Raw genomic sequence first — 19,488 nt, 5'->3', positions numbered from 1 at the left:
GCCTGCCAGAGACTCTAGCTTGAAATCTGACTGATTCCCCGCTGCATACCCTGCAGCTTGAAATAGGCTGGATAAAGGTGGGCCTTTGGCCAACAGATTCCTCCTTAAGTGAAACAGATGAAGAAACATGCCAAGGGGACTCTGATGTAACTTCTTCAACATTTTTAAATCCTGAAAAGAAGCATGCCAACTTTTAATTTCTTACCCTACACTACAATGAATTTTCTCTCTCATTCAAGTTTTTTTTCTAACTCACAACAGCATGAATTATTCTCATTCATCACTTATAAAATCTAATGCAAAAAGAAAACAAAATATTTATGGCTAAATAATATCAAGAACAATATAGAACAGCAAATTCTCCAAACAATATTTCTGCTCTAAAATTTTGATCAATGTTTCATTAATTCATATGAGTGTAAAGGATTTCTTTTCAGTTGCCCACGTACCTGTTACATACCTCTATTTGAGATGTTTTTCGAAACCTTCAAAGTAATTTATTTCATACAAAAACTACTAGATTGTCTTCACAAGGCAAATCAAAGAATGTGTAAGCAAAAAAATTTCATTAGAAAGAAGGTTTTTACCATCTTTGATGTATGTCAGATTTTAAGACTGGAGTAAATGAAAAGGGGGCATGGAACATGAAAAAATCTTGAAATACTTTTTTCTGTTCATGACATATATTTTTGAGACATAAATGTATGCTGTGGACATTGTAAATAGCAGCAATTAATTGAGTTAAAAGACAACATGACAAACAACAACTCACATATCAGTATCAGTGTATATTAAGATGATTATTGGAACATGACCTGAACAAGACAACTTTTTTAATGGCACAGTGTACCTTCTAACTTCAAGGTGGCAGTGCTGGTCACTTGGCCCACAGAATTGCTCGCCACAAAGGTATAGATTCCTTCATCCTCTGGATAAGCTTCAGCAATCTCCAGCTGGTAAGTGTCTTCAAATTGAGTCATTCTGAAAAAACGTGATGGCTTGATCTCCTTCTCTTTGCTGTACCAAGATACTTTCAGATCTACTCAGGCAAAAGATAGAAAACAAAAAGGTCTAAGTTATGATATTATACTAGCAAGTAAATGCTATTTTTATATTTATATCTTTCAAAAGTATTAAACACAAACATTTAAATTTAAATGTGCCTTATATTATTCTGGTAAAATGTGATGAGTGGAAAGTGACCTGCCTGTTGCTTTAGGTTTTGATTTGTGCACTGGAAATATTTGTATGGGAAAACTGATTCTGGTGCTGATATGTTATTGACTAAAAATCACTCTTCCTTGATTCTCTTAGTGTAAAAATTTAAAAATATTTTTGTATGGCTAAAGTCAGAGAAAGTATATTTTTAAAAATGTGATTTTGCTACAGTTGCATGGTTAAACAGGCTATAAAATATCTGGCTTGAGCTAGTCAGGTTAAGAAATTAAAACAGATCATTCTTCTGCTAAGCACAGAAGTTTCCTTCTTTTTGTTGCAAATATTACTTGTCATATTTCTCAAGAAAGATTTATATATTCCTATATAAAATGTATTACTTGTACAGATTCTTGTAGACAGGAGTGGATTAAAGCAGATTACAGGAGTGGATTAAATCAGATTTTAGCTTTTTCTCTCCATCTGTCACTGTACTACATCATCAATCATATGTTGTTACTGAAGCAGTGTGTTATTACTGTTATCAGAAGAGTGTTTTCAATAGCCAGTTGCTCAATGCCTACCATTAAACAATTGTACTTGCAATCACGTGTTACCTAACCTAATATAAAAGGTTTTGTAACACAAGTGAGAGGTATGCAAATGCATTTGCATAGTGTATTCAATAAAGGAGATTTTCAATAGGAAAAATTACTTCATTGCAAGGGTTGTCAAGCATTGGAGCAGGCTGCCCAGTGAAGTGTAGAGTCACAGTCCCTGCAGGTTTTCAAAAGCCCTGTAGATTTGGCAGTTAGGGACATGGTTTATTTCTGGACTTGGCCGTTCTGGGTTAATAATTTGACTTAATGATCTTTGAGGTATTTTTCTACCTAAATGATTCTATGATGGGTGATCTAGATGAAAGGGTCCTTATATTCTGTGCTATAAATGCAGCTTCCACATTTACATAAGTACAGTTCTATTAAAAAATATTACACTAGCATGCATTGCACAAAGGGTGGGCCAGTATTTCCAAAATATAATTTCTGAAGCAGAATCAGAATTTTTCTAAAGCTTTTTTTTTTAAATGGAGTTTTATTTCAAGGGATGGTAATGCAAATTATATATATTTGCATATATGTGTGTATAACCAATTTGTATTGATTTTTATATAGCTGTCAAATAGGATTATTTTTTAATTTGGAGTTTTGTTTGTCTTGAAATAATAATTAATAATTTTAAATTCTTTGGGTTGTGAACTGGATCTTACTCTGCAGTTTACTATGTGAATATTTCACTAGTAGTCATACTCAAGGCCATTTGCTAAGTGGAGAAAAGTAGCTTTATTTGAATGTGTGTTAAGGAAAAGATATTTTAATTGCAGAGTGACATTCTATGTATCTAAATCAAAAAACTTATTCAAGTAAAATCTACACCTCAAAGGACAATTAGCAAACACTTTTTGTGCTAGGATAAAGAAAGTAACCAGAGTTTAGTGTTTGCAGAATGATACTTAGAAATATTAGGAGAAAGGTTGAGTCACGGTTTCGGTCAGTTTGTGTAGTTAAGGACATGGCAGTGTGTGTCTTCAGAAATTCATGTTTATTTGATGCAGTACTGCTTTTCTCTCTGTGTCTTACTGACAGAGTTTTCCAACATCAGTTAGCATTTAAAATGCTGAGAAGTTTCCAAAGATAAACTATGAGAAATTATGATAAACAGATCTTTTTAGAAACACTTAATATGTTTATGACAGTTTCAAACTTCCATCCTTTGATGTGCTTAAGTGAAACTTGTTAGTAACACTTGGCTGTGTGTGTATCAAATATCTGTACTTCTAGGGGAAGACTGATCTGAGCGCATATATTGCTGAATTTTTTTCTGAGTTCAAGATGAAAAATTTTGACAGATGGAGAGATGTATAGGATGTCATTAAACCCACCTGTTCCAGAAGCTCTGCACTGAAAACAAGCAGAATGTCCCTCAGATGTAACAGCATCACGTAGTGGTATTATGACAGCAGGCGGATACACTGGCATTTCTAGCTCAGGAGAGACAACTTCTGGAACTAAAGAAAAAGAGGAAAAAGTGATTTTTAAAGATGAAGAATGAAAATTTCATTTCACAGACATTGTTAAGAGCATAGGAAACTCACTTTCAACTGAAAGTGAAGCTGAAGTTGTAGCTACTCCATAGTCATTTTTTGCTTCACAGGTGTACACTGCTTCATCTTCAGGGAAAGTTTCAATCAGCAATAGAGTATATTCTTGTGCATCATGAAGAAATTTGCACTTGAAACCTGGAGAAAGCTGTTGATCATCTTTGTACCAGGAAATTTTGGGCTGGGGTTTGCCTGATACAATAGCACAAAAGCGGGCAGGTTTGCCAGACTCCACAGTTGTTGGCTCTAGCTCCCGAATAATCTGGGGTGGCTCTGGAGCTGGAAATTGGGGGAAAGTGAGGTGGCAAAGAGAGATAGGAGAAAGAAGGAAAGAGAGAGAAATCTCATTATTGATGTTATTAGTGATTGAAAACTATTTGCAAAGAATTAGCAAAACAAACCCTTATTATTCCTAATCTTATGTGTCCATGAAAATCTGCCCTCATCCTTGATACAGGGGGAATGATTTAGCAGCAAGTGCCTTAACATAATTGGCTGTGTTAGTGCAAGTGTTTCTAGCAAAATGTTTCCAAGAATTGTTAGGCTGATCACTCTGGAAAGGCATATTTGTCCATTTGAACAAAGTTGTTTTATTTAGACTCAAGAATTTTCTGGCCTAAGTAAATACCATAGGAAAAGAACTGCTATGATATTTTCATCCACTAGCCAGCTACTTCAATAGGGCAAGAAACATCTATGTACATGAGGAATTCTGTAGTGTTCCAAATGATCTCTTTGATTTTTTTTTTCTTTGAAGAGTTAGAATTCCAGAGAAGCCATATAAGAATCAGAAAACCACTGAGTAATAAATACAATCAAAACATTGGTTGTGGGGCCACATACCATTCACATAAAGAATAACAGAACTCCTATTCCGTCCCGCAACAAAAGTATACTCTCCAGCGTCAGAGTAAGTGGTTTCAAAGATGCTCATTCGATGGACTCTCCTTTCCACCACATACTTGTATCTTTCCTCATACTGGAAGTTGATCTCAATACCATCCTTGTACCACTGCGGTTCGATGTCATCTTCATTGACTTCAAATTCAATTTCAGCTCTTTGTCTCTCAATGACCTTTGTAAAAGAATAAATAATAGAAGTAATATTGGTTTTTCCTCTGGTTCACTCTCCAGTTTCTTAGGTGAAGGTTCTGACCTTATGATTACAGATTTTTGTGCTATGACTCTTTCTGGTTAGATATTGTTGCTCTTCCCTTGCATTATTCTTTGAGTCACAAAGCTATGAAATATTTATTCATCTGTATAGGCCTTACCTGAATATCTTTCTGGGCACTTCTGATGCGGATGTCACGACCTTCCACAATCAAATTGGCACTGGATGTGTTTCCACCTGCTACTACAGTGTACTGACCAGCATCAGACATCTTTGTGGAAGCAATGATGAGACGATGGACGTATTTCTCTCTCTGAATTTTCATCCTGAGCACATCAGAAAAGAAAGTGAGCTAGATATTTCCTGGGGGAAAACACACTCCAAAAGTTAATATGGTCTACAAGCAATAATTTACCTATCACCAATCTGGAGTTCTTGCCCATCCTTCATCCACTGGACCTGAATGTCAGGTTCTGAAACTTCACATTCAAAAATAGCCCTCTTCTTCTCCACCACTTTGATGTCTTTAATATGCTTCCTAAACTCAATGTGACGAGCTAGGGCAGAAAAAAGTAGAATGAGTGCTGTGATGATATTTAAGCCCGAGAAATCGCTAAACATACAAATCAAGAGAGCAAATACCTTCCACATATAAAGTGGCTGATGAAGCTGCTTTTCCAGCAACAAAAGTATATTCTGCTGCATCACCAAAATGCACATTCCTTATGGAGAGGGAGTGTGTAAGCTTCTTTGTTCGTATCTGGCATTTATCAGTTGATTTTATTTCTACTCCATTCTTTAACCATTTATATGAGATGCCTTCATAATTAACAGTAACTTCAAAGGTTATTGTATCTTTCTCTTCGGCATTGATGTCTTTTAGCATGGAGGTAATTAGGATGGCTAAAAGGAAAGGAATGGACATGGTTTGCTTTTTTTCCATTCTGTTTTACTTTATTTTAAATGCATGTTAACCAGATTAGAGATGCTTCAACTTCTTTAAGAAGATTTTGGAAATATGAAAACATACATTTTGTGTTCAGAATCAGTATTACAATTAAATGTCCCACAACTACTGAATGACATAGGAATCCAAATTCAGTCTCCTATGGTGACCTAAAGATAAGAACACAGGATCTGACTTCCAAGTTCACCACTTCTAAATCGCTTTTAAAACATGCTGTTGTGGCTATTAGTGTTGTTCAAAAACGCCTCTACAGTCTGCTGGTTTTGTCAGAATATCATTAAGTCCATGTGTTAACACAAACTTATTACTGGTAACTGTAAAATATTCTGGTTAATTTAATCTTTACATACGTTTTACAGTCAGGGTTGCGCTGACTCTATCATTTCCACAGACAAAAGTGTATTCTGCAGAGTCTTCACTGCTGGTGTTCATTATATTGAGCTGATGGAGTTTCCCTTGGACAACTATTTTGAACTTTTCACTCATTTCAATCTCCACACCATTTTTCAGCCAGACAGCTGGCACATTGAAATGAGAAACTTCACATTCAAAAGAGGCAGTTTTGGTCTCAGGGATCTCAATACTTTTCATGGTCTTTGTGATGTGTATGCCTAAAATTATGGGGAAAAAAGAGAGAATTTTCTAAAGGTTAGTATGTTTGGAAGACTGCAAAAAACCAAGGATAATAGGCAATGAAGTGTCAAGTTGCTCAGTGTTGGTGCAACAATTCATATAGCTACTTTCTTACAATACTTACTTTCCACAAACAGTTTTGCTTTGCACTCGATTTGCCCAACAAGAGCTGTGTATTCCCCAGCGTCATCGGGAGATATGTTGTGCAGCATAAGTTTGTGAACTTTCCTTTGAGAGATCATCTTGTATTTATCACTTTGTTTAAGCTCAATATTTTTATGGAACCAGCGGACTGGTACAGTATCATGGGAAACACTCAGTTCAAATGAGACAACAGCATTTTCCAAAGCAGTCACATCCTTTGGCTTTTTGATGATCTTGACAGCTTGAGGAAAAAAGTTAGCAATATTCAGCACTGTGTATGATATGAATTCAAAACACACATTGCAGCAAATATTCAAACCAGATTAGCTTACTTTCCACATGAAGTCTGGCATTTGCTCCTATTTTTCCAAGTTTAAAGCTGTAAACAGACTCATCAGTGACAACACAGTTTTTGATTCTCAGTGTGTGAACAGTTCCTTTCACTGTAATTTCATATTTGTCACTTGATTCAAGTTCAACACCATTTTTAATCCATAGAGCTCCTTTCACATCAGGGTGGGTCAGTTCTACACTGAAAACTGCCTCCTGTGATTCTGTCACAGTTAAGTTCTTTAGGGTTTTCTTGATCTTAACAGCTAGAAAAAAAAAGGAAGAAAATAGAAAAAAAACCTTGACAAAATAGATCAAAATTAAAGCCTAAAATTGAATTTTAATAAAACTGAATAATCCTGCTTCATTTTATGTATATAGTAGTTTGTACACTTTCCAGCAAAGTAGTGTGCTGGGAACACAGTAAGGAAGCTTTACTTGTAGTATCCATGAGAAATATCTGGTTTCTGGAGTTTTTGGAGTTTTATTTGTCTGTTTTGTTGGTTGGTTGGTTGGTTGGGAATTTGCTTGTTTAGTTTTTGTCATTGTTGTTATTGGATAGGCTCAGGGTTTTGTTTGTTTGGGGTTTTTTATTTGGTTTATTTTATTTTACTTGTGTCTTAAGTACTGGTCCAAGATAGAGTGAGTGATGCTGGAATAAATCTCAAAGACATCAGTTAACTATAGAAAATGCTGACCTTCAACCTTCAGTTTGGCAGATGTCTTTGAGCTTGCTATTTCATAGCTGTATTCCCCCATGTCCTCCAGTTTGGTTGCAGGGATAACAAGCCTTCTTTTCACACCATCAGATTCAGCACGGTACTGATCTGTCATAGCTAGTGGTCTACCATTTTGTAGCCACTGGCCCTCTGATTCAGGATTTGCCACCTCACATTCAAAAACAGCTGTCTGGGACTCAGCCACAGTCAGGTCACTGAGAGGCTTTGAAATGGCACCGCCTGTTAGGAAGAAAAAGCACATTCTTTTGTTGTGTTGCTGTTCAGCTTTCCCCCAAACAGAAATAAAAAGTAGATGCTGGAATTCTTTGCCCTAATTTGCAGCATGGCCATAGTCATTCTGAGCTCTGGGGAAAATCAGGAGTACAATATGACCTGAACATTACAAAAATATGTTTCTTATTTCCATCCTAGTTTTTATCTTTTATTTTATCCTCAGCACAGGTATACTGAGAATGCACAAGACAAAACCTCTTTCTTACAGTAATTACATCAAAAGCATAATACAGCATTTCATACTGTTCTTCTGATCTAGCAAAATATATTAACACAGCAGATTTGAGGATTCAAATTATACTAATCACAAAAGATAAGGGGAAAGGCAAGGAGAACATAAAAAAAAGGATAAATTAAAGACAAACTCCCACTGGAACAGCACTGTTGCTCCAAGTCCATTGGGTACTTTCTAAATCACAGTGAAATAAAAACCTTGGACTTTAACCCTACTAACCTGCTACTATAAGCTTCCCAGATGTTTTCTTCTCTCCAGCATAAAAGACATATTCTCCTTCATCATCTTTCATCATCTTCACCACTGTCAATTTGTATATTTTGCCACGTGCTTCAATTTTATATTTCGGACCAGCCTGTATGGGTTGGCCTTTGAAATGCCAAATTACATCAATCCCTGAATGGGAGAGCTCGACCTCAAAGGACACATTCTGTGTTTCAGTGCAGGTGATGTCATGAAGACCTCTAATAATCTCAATTTCTATAAAAAGAATAAATCATAAATTTATTAGTTGTTTCCACTAGTTTTGTTTTCAAAGAAATCATTTCACAAAGAACTGTGCTTCTTAAGAAACACCAACCTTCAACTGTGACATTGCAGCTTGTTTCCACTTTGCCAACCATTAGCTTATAGCGTCCTGCATCTGATGCATGGGTTCTGGTGAGCACCAGCCTCTGTTTGGCGCCTTTACATACAGCTTGCACACGTTCATCAGGCTTTATTTGATTATCATTTAGGTACCATTTTGAGGAGGACACATCAGGTGCTGAAACTTTACATTCAAGGATGGCTTTTGTTCCTTCAATTACATGAAGATCTTCTAGAGGCACCACTATTTCCACGCCTGCCAAGTTACAAAAATAGTCATCATCAGAAAAGCTATGTCTTTAAAAAGTAATCCTAAAGGAGCCAAAAATCAAACACACCTTCAAAATCATCATAGTGACTTACTGTAAACTGTGATCTGTCCAGTGGTTGACAGCTCAAGGTCAGGAACACTAAAAGAGTAAGTTCCACTATCTTCCTTTGTGGCATCTTCTATGAGCAACATATGTGATTGTTTATCCAGCACAATATGAATACGGTCACTTGACTGAATTTCTTGGCCATCTTTCATCCAGACACCTTCTGCATTTTCTAGGGAGACTTTGACTTCAAGTTGCACAATATCTCCCTCACAGACTCTTTGGTCAGTTAGTCCTTGAAGAATTGCCATGGGACGAGCTGCAGAATTAAATGAAGTTAATGAATACTTATAAGAGGCAGAATATTGAACATTAAAGCTTTCTGGGAAACAATGATACAGCTATAGTACATGCTATAAAATAGAAAAATGATAGTATATAGACAATGTAAAAAATGCTTACGCTTCATCTTCAGTTTGCATTGAGTCCTTTTTCCATCAACAACATAACTATATTCTCCTTGATCATCTTTATTAATATCTTTAATAGTGAGGGTCTGGCGACCACGGCGGGATGCAATCACATGTTTAAGACTAGAAGTGAGCTCAACATCACCATGATACCATTTCCCCTCCGCATCTTCTGGGAAAACCTCACATTCAAGTTCAGCTGAGAAGGATTCTGGCGCTTCAACATCCTCAAGTTCTTTAATAAACTCAATTGCAGCACCTAAAGGCAAATAATTACATTTGTAAACAAGCTTGATTAGATTCTCCTGAAGAAAAAAAAAGTTATTAAATGAGCCTAAGGGAATGGATATAGATATATAGTGTAACCATTTTACATAAATACATCTCTAGACTTTCATACTGGATTCCAAAAGTATGAAAGCAGCTCCACATCTCTAAGGGTGTTAGATGTCTGTTTAAATACTTTTATTTCTTTCTGAAGCTGATTTCACTTTAACAGTATGTCATGGTACTGAGTTGTATGCTTCTTACCTTCAACAGTAAGCTTTGCAGTGGTTTTTACAGATTCATCTTCTACCAGTGCACAGCTATAGTCATCAGCATCAGACATGTCAATTGTTAATACGGAAAGAAAGTGAGCCTTTCTGTCTGAGTGCATCCTGTACTTGTCTCCAGAATGAATCTCAATTCCATCCTTAAACCATTTCACTTTCACAAAGGGCTCTGATGTTTCACATTCAAAAGTTGCCATGGAGTCTTTTGCTTTAGCAACAACATCTTGTAACTGCTGCGTGAAGCTGATTAACTGCTTGGCTGCAAAACAATATATAACAATCAGCAGTGCACTGACCAAACAGACTTAACACACTATGATGAGCAGTAGGATGAGTAAAAGAATTGAAATTACCTTGTACTAACAGGAAAGCATGGCTAGAAGTTTCACCAGCTATATTTACTGCTTTCACCATGATGCTGGCAGAATCATCAGAAGTCACATCTCTGATAACTAATTCGCAAACATTATCTTCAGGCCAGTACCAGTACACACGATCAGTCCTTTCAATCTGAACACCATTTTTGAACCACTGGCATTCAGGATCAGGTTTTCCCACCACTCTCACACGGAAGTGTACGTCTGTTCCTTGGGCTACCGTCTGGCTTTGAATTCGTTCAAGAATCTTGGGAGCCTCCATGCTTGGGCTAAGCTCCACCTTCTCTGGTTTGAATGTTGGAATGGTGATTTTGCCTTCAGGAGGAAGTGCTTTCTTCTCTTCCTCTGGGATCTCTTTGGTCCAGTGAAGAAGTTCTTCTTTTGTCTTTTTTAGCATTTCTTCATATGATTCATCTTTTTTGCGAGATTTAAGTTCCACAGCTGTAATGGCTTCATAGTAGCCCTCTTCTGTCCTGCGCTTGAATTTACTACGCAGCTCTTCAGATTCCTCTGAAAGCTTTTCATGAGTGATTCTTTCAGCCCTTTTCAGCTTCACCACTTCTTTGGTTGTTGTCTCTGCAGGTTTGTCTACCTTCTGTACCTCAAACAGAAGTTTCCCAGGTTCTGTAACTACAGGCTCGTGTTTGGGTTCAGGAGCACGACGAAGAACAGATCTGAAGTCTTCCCTCTGCTGGATCTCAAGTTTTACCTTATGTTCAATAAAGCCTTCTGGATTCTCTGCAGTGACTCTCACCTCTCCAGTGTCATATGATTTGCAGTCCACGATATCCAGGTAGTAGATTCCATCATAACGGAGTCTAAACCTTTTGCTTTTACGGATGAGCTGTCCATTGAGGTACCAGTTGACCTTGGGCATAGGGTAGCCAGTCACACGGCAGCGGAATCGTGCTGTTTCACCTTCAAGGACTCTTGCAGGTTCAGGAACCAAAACGATTTCTGGTTTTTGTTTTTCCTTTTGGTCCAGTGCAACAGCAGGTAGAGCACCCTCGTGGGCCATTCTTTCTAACTCTTCAATTCGCTGGAGTCCCCTTTTGCCTTCTGGCAGCTGGGATTCTTCCACAAGACTTTTCTCATCCTTCACGATCAGAGTTGCAGATGTGTGGTCTGTACCATATTTGTTAGTTGCTCTGCAAGTGATCACTCCACTGTCTCTGGAATAGGCTACCCCATAGTCCAGGCTACAGTACCCAAACTCATTGATCATGCGGAGTCTGTTAGCTGCTTCCAGGGGTTTGCCATCATGCAACCACTCCACCACCATGGTTGGGTCGCCAATTGGTGTAAGCCTGCATTCAAAGTGTGCTGGTCCAAATTGTTTGAGCCTTAAAGATGTGAGCTTCTTCTTAAAAAATGGTTTCTGTTGCTTTTCTTTGTCATAGAGATCTCCTTCCTCCCATTGCTCTTGACCATAACGCAGATGGAGAGGTTCTAACTCTGGTGCTGCAATCTCCTTGGCTTTGTAAGTTCCTTTTGGAATTATTAATTTCCTTTCTGGTTCAGGTTCTGTGTGTTCAACTTCAACATTTACTTTGCAGCGGGTGGTGTCCCGCCCAGCTTTATTGATAGCAGTAGCAGTATACCATGCTGCATCTTGCCTGGCAGTAGATTCAATTTTAAGGGCAGCGGCCCCTTTGGTTCCCTCAATCCTGAAATATGAAAAAAAAGATTATCTATTTTTCCCTTCTTTGTCATTCATTTTCACCTTTCTTCCAAATTAGTTCAAAGCCTCCAAAGGTAAATCTCTGGAGGTAATAAACATTTTGTTTACATTTATTCATGTTTGGGAGTGCAGTGCCTAAGAATCAAACAGAGAAGAACAATAAAAACCAGTCTTAAATTCTGTGGTAGTTTTGCCTGCAGAGGTCTTCAAAATCAGAGACACAAAAGTTCAGTAAATCTCTGTGATGGCTTTTAGAAACTATATGAAAACACAGGCTGGAAAAATATTGAGTGAATCCTACAATGTATTTTATATCTGTAATCCTTGCTACAATGCAAAAGCCCCTAGTGAATTCCTTCTGTGAAACTGCAGGAAGTATTTTGCAGGATTCTGGTTATTTACTACTTAACTTATATAAAGTATTTTAAATAAAATTAAACAAAATGTAAATAAAATTTAAATTTCAATAGATCTAAATAGAATAAAAATCCTTACTTTATTTTGGGGTATTTATGAGGCACAATGATGTCACTGTTCTTGAGCCATACAATGTCAGGATTAGGGTTACCAGTAGCTTTCACTGCCATCTCCAGTCTAGAGCCCTCCTTCACGCTGACATTTCTCAACCTTTCCACAAAGTGTGGTCTGACTAGGTCTTCCTTAGCTGGAAGAGAAAATGTAAGTTACCACATTAAGAAGAAATGAAAAAGCCATGATTTTAAATAAGAAACTCATCAGATTGCTAAAAAAAGGATGATATACAGAATATAATAGAAAATACAGAAGATACCTTCTACAGTCAGTGTCATTGAGACTGAAGCTTTGCCTGCCCTGTTCTGAGCAATGACAGCCCATTCTCCAGAGTCTTCAGGCATTGCAGGAACAATGATCAATGACTGGGTACCATCTTCTTTAATCACTATTTTATGGGTGTAGTCATTAATCACTTGTTGGCCTGCAGATACAGATGAAAACAGTTGAAATCAAGGACAGTCTCCATGAGACATAAAAAACTTTTAAAAATATTATTTCTTCATAGAAATGAGGCTTATGTACCATTATGGAACCAGTACGTCTCTGGCATAGGTCTGCCAACAACTTTTAAGTCAAATCTTGCTGTCTGCCCCTGTGAACATTTAAATGATGTTGGTTTCAGCACAAAAACTGGCTTATATAGTCTCTCTAGTTGCCCTTCATCAGTTTCTTCTAATCTCCGGGCAGGAGAACGAGAAGGAGAGCTGCGGGCAGGAGACCGGCTTGGAGACCGTGGAGAGATAGACCTGGAAGGAAGAGATAAGACAGATGTGTATGGCAATGTCATATAACAATGGACTGACATGATAAACAGATTTCAGCCTTTGCCTTTCTCTGATTTAAATTAGCACAAAAATCTATATGAGTCATGAAAACAGCGTTTAGAGCTTTTCTGAAGGTGTGCAAACTCCAATAGCATAAGCTTATTTAACTGCTATGTAATGAGTTTTTGGACTATCTCAGCAGATTGAGGTGTCATAAAATTATATTATTGTGTACCTACCTATATCTTCTCATAACTTCGGGTCCTGGCATATAACCTGGAGTTGCTGTAGGTGCAACTGGCTCAACATAGAGTTTTGCTGAGCAAATGGCATTTCCTTTCATGTTACTGGCAAAGACAGTATAAATTCCTTCATCCTCAGGTAAAACAACAGGTAAACGCAGAGTGGCGCTGCCATCTTGCAGAAGTTCCATGTGGTAGCGCTCTCCATGCCTTATACGTTTGCCATCCTTGTACCATGCCACCTGCATGAAAAGAAACAGTAGACTGCTATGTGAGCTCTCCTCAAGGTAAAGATCCATTAATGGCTAGTAAGTATGAGATACTACAACTTGCAATTTTTCAGCTGGAAAACATCACAGCCCACCATATATGTGTGAAACATTAACATTTTTACTTGAAATAGGAGACTAGTGTAAGATGTTTGCATAGCAACCTGAAAGACAAGTTTTGGAGCTAGAAACAGATATAAAGCCCATTTTAATGAAGAGCAAAGTAACCTCAACTGGACTGCTACTGTGTTCCCCACTGGCCTGGGCTACCTCAGAGATACTCAAAATCAAGACGAACTTAGTTGGTAAATCCAGCCTACCTCTCAACTGGCTAACCAACCTAACTGTATTCTAGTAAGGAACAAAAGGAAAATTAGGCTTGATATCAAACCAGAAGACTGAATTTGTTTTGAAAGTCACTGTTTCCTATGCAGAATGTAGAATGTTTGACAATGAGATGTTAAGGGATTTCTTTCAAGTATAGCATCAAATGATTTACAAAAAAAAAAAAATATTTGGGGTACCTTTGGCAATGGATATCCAGATGTCTTGCAATGGAAGGTAACTCCTGTCCCTTCAAAGGTTCTGTAGTTCTTTAATCTTAAGTCGAATCCTGCTTCTACAGCTTCAGATTCGGAAATATCAACCATCATCTCCTCTCCATCTTCTTCAAGAAGTTCATGTAAAGTAGTCTTAATAATTCTGAGTTCAATTTCTTTGATAAGTCTTTCTTCAAAGGAAGAAATATGGAATTCCTATATAGAAAAGCAAGACTATTAGTTTTGTTTTCTGTGTCAGATAATTACATTGCAAATAAATTATTTGTACAGTAAAATGTTGGTACCCAAAATTAGTATGGAGGGATAGACATACCTCATCTTCTACAAAACTTCTGACCATCACTGTATCTTTTGCCATTTTCTTCCTAATTAGAGCTTGTTCTTTCTCATACTCTTTTTCAAAGTCACCATAGGAAATGGGTGGGGCTACCTCAGCCACTTTAGGTTCCTGTACGTATGCAGTCATTTGAGTTTGGTACATCATTTCTTGTTGCGATTTTATGTAGGCTTCGTAATCAGCTAAGAATTGAGAACAAATTAATTTTGATAAATTTTTTGGTTTTCACTGGACTGAATAGAGAAAACAAGTACAAGCTTCAAAGGCCTGATATTTTGTTTTGCAGAAACAGAGCCACTAGATCTCTCATTATGTTTCTTGAACTGAATAAACTAAGCTACAAAGAATTTGCAGCACAATTTAAAATATTTTTTGCCATTTGGAAGTTAATTTTAAGAAATATTGTTCCCCTTTCCTTAATCTAAAATGTACCTTCTTCTAGTAAGGAGACCGTTGCAGAAGCTTCTCCAAGATTATTACGAACAACAATAGTGTATTCTCCGGCATCGTCGGCAAAAGTCATGGAAATTTCAAGTTTGCATTCCCCGGTTTCTTTTTTGTAACTCACTTTGTATCTATAGAAAACATAAAAGTAAAAAACCTCTATAATTTTTAGTTAATTTTTAGTTAATTTTGCTTTTAGTTACAGTTAAACACACTCCTAACTTGTACAAGGCACAAGAGAGAAACTTTTACAGGCGATTCTCACTGAATGAATGAGCATACAAAGTAGCATATGAAAAATAACCAGGCTGAAATTAGAGTACTGGTCTTTTAGTTGTCACTAAATAAATAGGTTCCGAACATCAGTACTGAAATATCAGAGGTCTAGTTATCAGACTCAATATAATGGTGTATTTTGTGTGCACACAGAATGTGTCCCCTTGTATTGGTCACCATATCATTTCAAGAATGCTACAAATGTAATATTTTTTTCTCAGCTAAGAAGGTATGTTGCTTTCTACAGACAAGACTTCTGTAGAGTGAATGCAAGCATTGCACAGGCAGAATAAAACAAATACAAAGCTTCTTGATTTCTTTATAAGTATAACATAAGAGTATATCTTATTTTATAGTCTTTTGAATATTTATATTTTAAAACTCAATGACCTTTTAAAGTCACACATTAAGACATCAGTCTATAACTTTTACATTAAAAAAGAATTTATTTCACAGAAATCAGGATGTTATTTGGCTCAGCATAACTGAGGGAATCAAATTATGACATTACCAATTAAATATGCATAAAAATTATGTAAAGATGGATTTTGGGTATTGTATTCATAGTACCTGTAGCCAGTCGTGAGAGGAACTCCGCCTTTTTTCCAGTAGACATGTGGCTTTGGGTTGCCCCCTACTTGGCATTCAAAAATTATGCTCCCACCTTCAACTAATTTATGTACCATGGGTTTTCTTATGAAGAAAGGAGGTATGGGTTCTCCCGATACTTCCTCTGCTGCAGCAGAGACATCTTCCATTACAATGTCCTTTGTCTCCACATAGCTGAAACAAGATTGCAGTGCAGGTGAGTGAGCTGATGTCTGAAGCTCTCATAAAACAGAATGCAAGAATGTAATGACTGCGACGGGAGCAGTCTGTTTAGAAAGTAACTTTACCGTTTCTCTTCTGTAACAGTCTTCTCAGAAATGGTTTCTCGAGTCTCAGTTTCTTCAGTAACTAAAAGGCAAATTTGATAAAGTGGATTTTAAAATATCTTAATAGGCCTTAAGCAATGAGTTCACTTAACATAAAAAGAATATGTAGTTATCAGCCTTTTCCTCATATTCTTACTTCCTTTTTACCTAATAACCCCAGAACACAACTCAAGACATATGTTTTAAATGTTCAAAATACATTACAAGCAAAATACAGGTAACAAAATTATTAACTTTCTACAGTGACAAACGGGACTGTCCTTGAGTTTCGCCGGGGGAGGTTTAGTTTGAATATAAAGAAACCTTTCACCAAAAAGGCTGTCAAGGGTTATAAAGCAAGGAACAAGTTGCCCATGAGTCATCTGGGACCAACTTTTAAATACCTTCTCTACCCTGAAGTTATTTAAAATACATGTAGATGTGGCACCTAGGGACATGGTTTAGTCATGGACTTTGCAGTTTTGGGCTAATGATTGAAATCAATGTTCTCAAAGGTATTTTCCGGCTTTAACAATTCTATGATTCTATAAATATACTTACCTTTCACATGTAAGTGGCAGGAAGTGCTGACACTCCCAGCCTTATTGGTAGCAGTGCAGGTAAATCTTCCACTGTCCTCTGCAAAGGCTTCACGAATCACAAGGCGAGCAAGTCCTGCTTTGAAAGTGATCTGGAAGTCCATTGAGCTCTCAATTTTGTAGTCTTCTCTGTACCATGTCACTGTAGGCTGAGGATGTCCAGATATTTGGCACTCCAGAGTGACAGACTCACCTTCAGTCACAGTCTTATTTTTGAGGCCCTGTGTGACAAAAATAAAGTATCACAGTCAGTTTACCTTTTCAATACTAAACAGATACTCAAATATCTAAGACCTGTTTGAATGGAAAATTTAACATCTAGTTCAAAACACTGTTCTTTGAAGCAATGAATGCAAGGGAATAAAAGGCATTTTCCAAAGGGAAGTATTTGAAACTGGCTTTTAGGGTCTCTGAACATTGCTGTTATTAACAACATGAAAAGGTAAGTTCGTATTTATGCAGGTAGATCAACCTATGTGACATAAATGGGAAGAATCACTACCATAAAGACCATCAAGAAGACTTTGTATCAGAAATAAATTATATGCCTGAGTAAATCTAATTCAAAGTTAAAATGATTATATAAAGCCAATTTTTAATGGTTAAGTATTAAGCAATAAAAATTAGAAAATAGAATGGGTGAAAATCTACTACATACAAATTACTTACTGAGACTAAGGTGGGTGGTGTAGCAGGGATTTCTGCAGGTACAGGAACTCTGGCAGCTTCTGTCACCTAGGTGGTTTAGAGGACAATAATGAACAAAGTATAATTTAAATAAGAAAATAAATCAGGTAATATGAACTCTTTGCATGTTGTAAGTAAATATTAGGTCCTAACAAGAAAATAAAAAATAAAAGGCAGCAGATTGCTTTAGAAGTGGAAAATTGAGATAAGAAGACAGCAAGAAAGTGAGGCTACTCCATACTTTTAAGATAAAAGTCAGTCAAAGTGACAGAAATTTGCTTAAAAACATACCTTTGCTTCAGCTTCTTTATGCAGCATCAAGTGCTCTGTCCGCACTGCTTCACTTTTAATGCTTGTCTCCTTTTTAGTCTCAACATCATAGTGACTCTTATACGTCTCCGCAGCCTCTCCAAAGGGAAACTGTGGAGGGGCAGCTGGCTCTGCTTTAGGCCTGACTTCATGAGGCTTTAGCTGAGGTGGCTTCACAGGCTTGGTGATCTTTTGTGCAGCAGAAGTGGCTGATAGCTCCTTCTCCAGAGTAGCCATGGCAGTTCCAGCTATTGAAACCTAGGGAACAGAAGAAAAGGAGTTGCAGCTTTATTGTTGTCTTATTTTCAAAGGAGAGAGTGCATTTCTTGAGCAGATTGCAAATGCAGCAGTTGCTTCCTTAGTTACTTGGTTTTGACACCGCAAAAGCCATATGTAAAAAAAGAGCAGTAGTTTTAGATTGCAGTAGCAGAATGCCAGACATATAATATCCCTGTATTATTTTTTGATCTAAGATTTAAATATTTTCTTTTTCAAATAGAATTTCACCTTTAAATGGTCAAGAAGCTCTTAAGCTTCTTAAGCTCTTAAGGGGCACAAGAAATGTTCTCTCCATTTCTTCATTGAAGCCTTAGATTTCCATCTAGTCTGTCTAATACTGCAATAAAGAATACTACTAATTATGTAACTTCCAATGATTGAAATAACTGATTTCAAAATATTTTTATGGGTGGAAAAACTTTTTAAAAATACATAAAAATATTTTTAACAGTGTTTAATCATATTTGGGGGAAAATAATATTTAAATTCCAGATGAAGAGAAAAAGTATGCTTGAATGAGAAAATTAATAACTGGAAAATTTTAATACTATGTACAGGAGTCCAACAGCAAAATGGAATAACAAATTTAAAAATTGATGGTATCATATTATACAGTCAGTCTGGATTTTTTCTATTTAAGAATTAGCTTAACATGTATTAATTACAAGGAAAAAAAAAAAGCAGTGTGTGAGTGAACTGATGCACATAATAAGATTAAAGAGGGATACTTGTGCGGCTTAAAAAATGTAACTTGCATGACAAATATCTGCAATTTCACTGTATGTCATTAAGAAGTGAAGCCGCATTCTCAAACAGTTTATAAGATTACTTAAATAAGAAGTAATAATAACAAATGGTATTTTAGCAATTCCTTTGTCTGTTTACAGCAGTGTTCTTTATGAAGAACATTGTTGTCAAACAAGCCAACAAAAATAATTGCAAGGGGCACACAACTCTTCCTCTTGGGGAATCACCACACTGGAGTTGAAGAAAAGTGAAAATTTTCCAGGATAGAAATCCATTTTAATTTAGGTGAAATGTACATTTTTGAGTTGAGTCTGTGGTTAGAAATCATAGTTATTTAGCCAGGCTACAAGGCCTAAGCTCAGCAAAGTTACTTCAGCGAAGGACAGAGATAAAGGGGAGGAGACGGAAGATGATAGAGAGAGACAGGGACTGCTGTAAGGGCAAGTCAGCCTGACCTCAGAATTCTTTCTGATATAAAGGAACTAGTGGTAAAAGTCACACAAAACCCATAAAAATGAATATGTATGAACTTATTGTGAAACTGTATGCGTATGTATTTGAGAGAGGGGGATAGAAGGAGATCTGAAGTTTTCAGAGGTACGCATGCCTTTTGAGGAGAGTTTTCTCTGCATGCATCCGGCGCCGTAAATAAACATACCGAGCTTTACAACTTTTATAAAGTTGTGAGGTTTCTTCTTTTCTCCACAAAACAGAGTGTAGGGGGAAAATCCAAATGGCATGAATGACCTACTGGCTATTGAAAATGAGCATGCTGCTCCTCTTGGATG

General features: G+C 36.9%; 1 protein-coding gene across 1 annotated transcript in view; it reads right to left on the bottom strand.

Moving 5' to 3' along the window:
- The window catches only part of TTN (titin), a 235,050-nt gene that overhangs the window by 201,772 nt on the left and 13,790 nt on the right, over nt 1–19,488 (bottom strand). Inside the window, 29 exon segments of the mRNA XM_064718447.1 lie at nt 851–1,039; nt 3,098–3,223; nt 3,311–3,595; nt 4,160–4,391; nt 4,591–4,756; nt 4,846–4,987; nt 5,073–5,333; nt 5,748–6,008; nt 6,155–6,415; nt 6,507–6,770; nt 7,203–7,463; nt 7,972–8,232; nt 8,333–8,596; nt 8,704–8,976; nt 9,120–9,386; nt 9,659–9,940; nt 10,035–11,725; nt 12,235–12,403; nt 12,530–12,694; nt 12,796–13,019; nt 13,277–13,521; nt 14,073–14,303; nt 14,422–14,627; nt 14,878–15,020; nt 15,736–15,948; nt 16,062–16,122; nt 16,641–16,899; nt 17,348–17,413; nt 17,657–17,932. Of these exon segments, the coding sequence (XP_064574517.1) occupies nt 851–1,039; nt 3,098–3,223; nt 3,311–3,595; nt 4,160–4,391; nt 4,591–4,756; nt 4,846–4,987; nt 5,073–5,333; nt 5,748–6,008; nt 6,155–6,415; nt 6,507–6,770; nt 7,203–7,463; nt 7,972–8,232; nt 8,333–8,596; nt 8,704–8,976; nt 9,120–9,386; nt 9,659–9,940; nt 10,035–11,725; nt 12,235–12,403; nt 12,530–12,694; nt 12,796–13,019; nt 13,277–13,521; nt 14,073–14,303; nt 14,422–14,627; nt 14,878–15,020; nt 15,736–15,948; nt 16,062–16,122; nt 16,641–16,899; nt 17,348–17,413; nt 17,657–17,932 (7,744 nt within the window).

Source organism: Zonotrichia leucophrys, chromosome 7 (genome assembly GCF_028769735.1).
Source record: "Zonotrichia leucophrys gambelii isolate GWCS_2022_RI chromosome 7, RI_Zleu_2.0, whole genome shotgun sequence".
NCBI classification, from domain to species: Eukaryota; Metazoa; Chordata; class Aves; order Passeriformes; family Passerellidae; genus Zonotrichia; species Zonotrichia leucophrys.
Note: the sequence above shows the minus strand (reverse complement) of the source record. Positions and strands in the feature narration are given on the sequence as shown.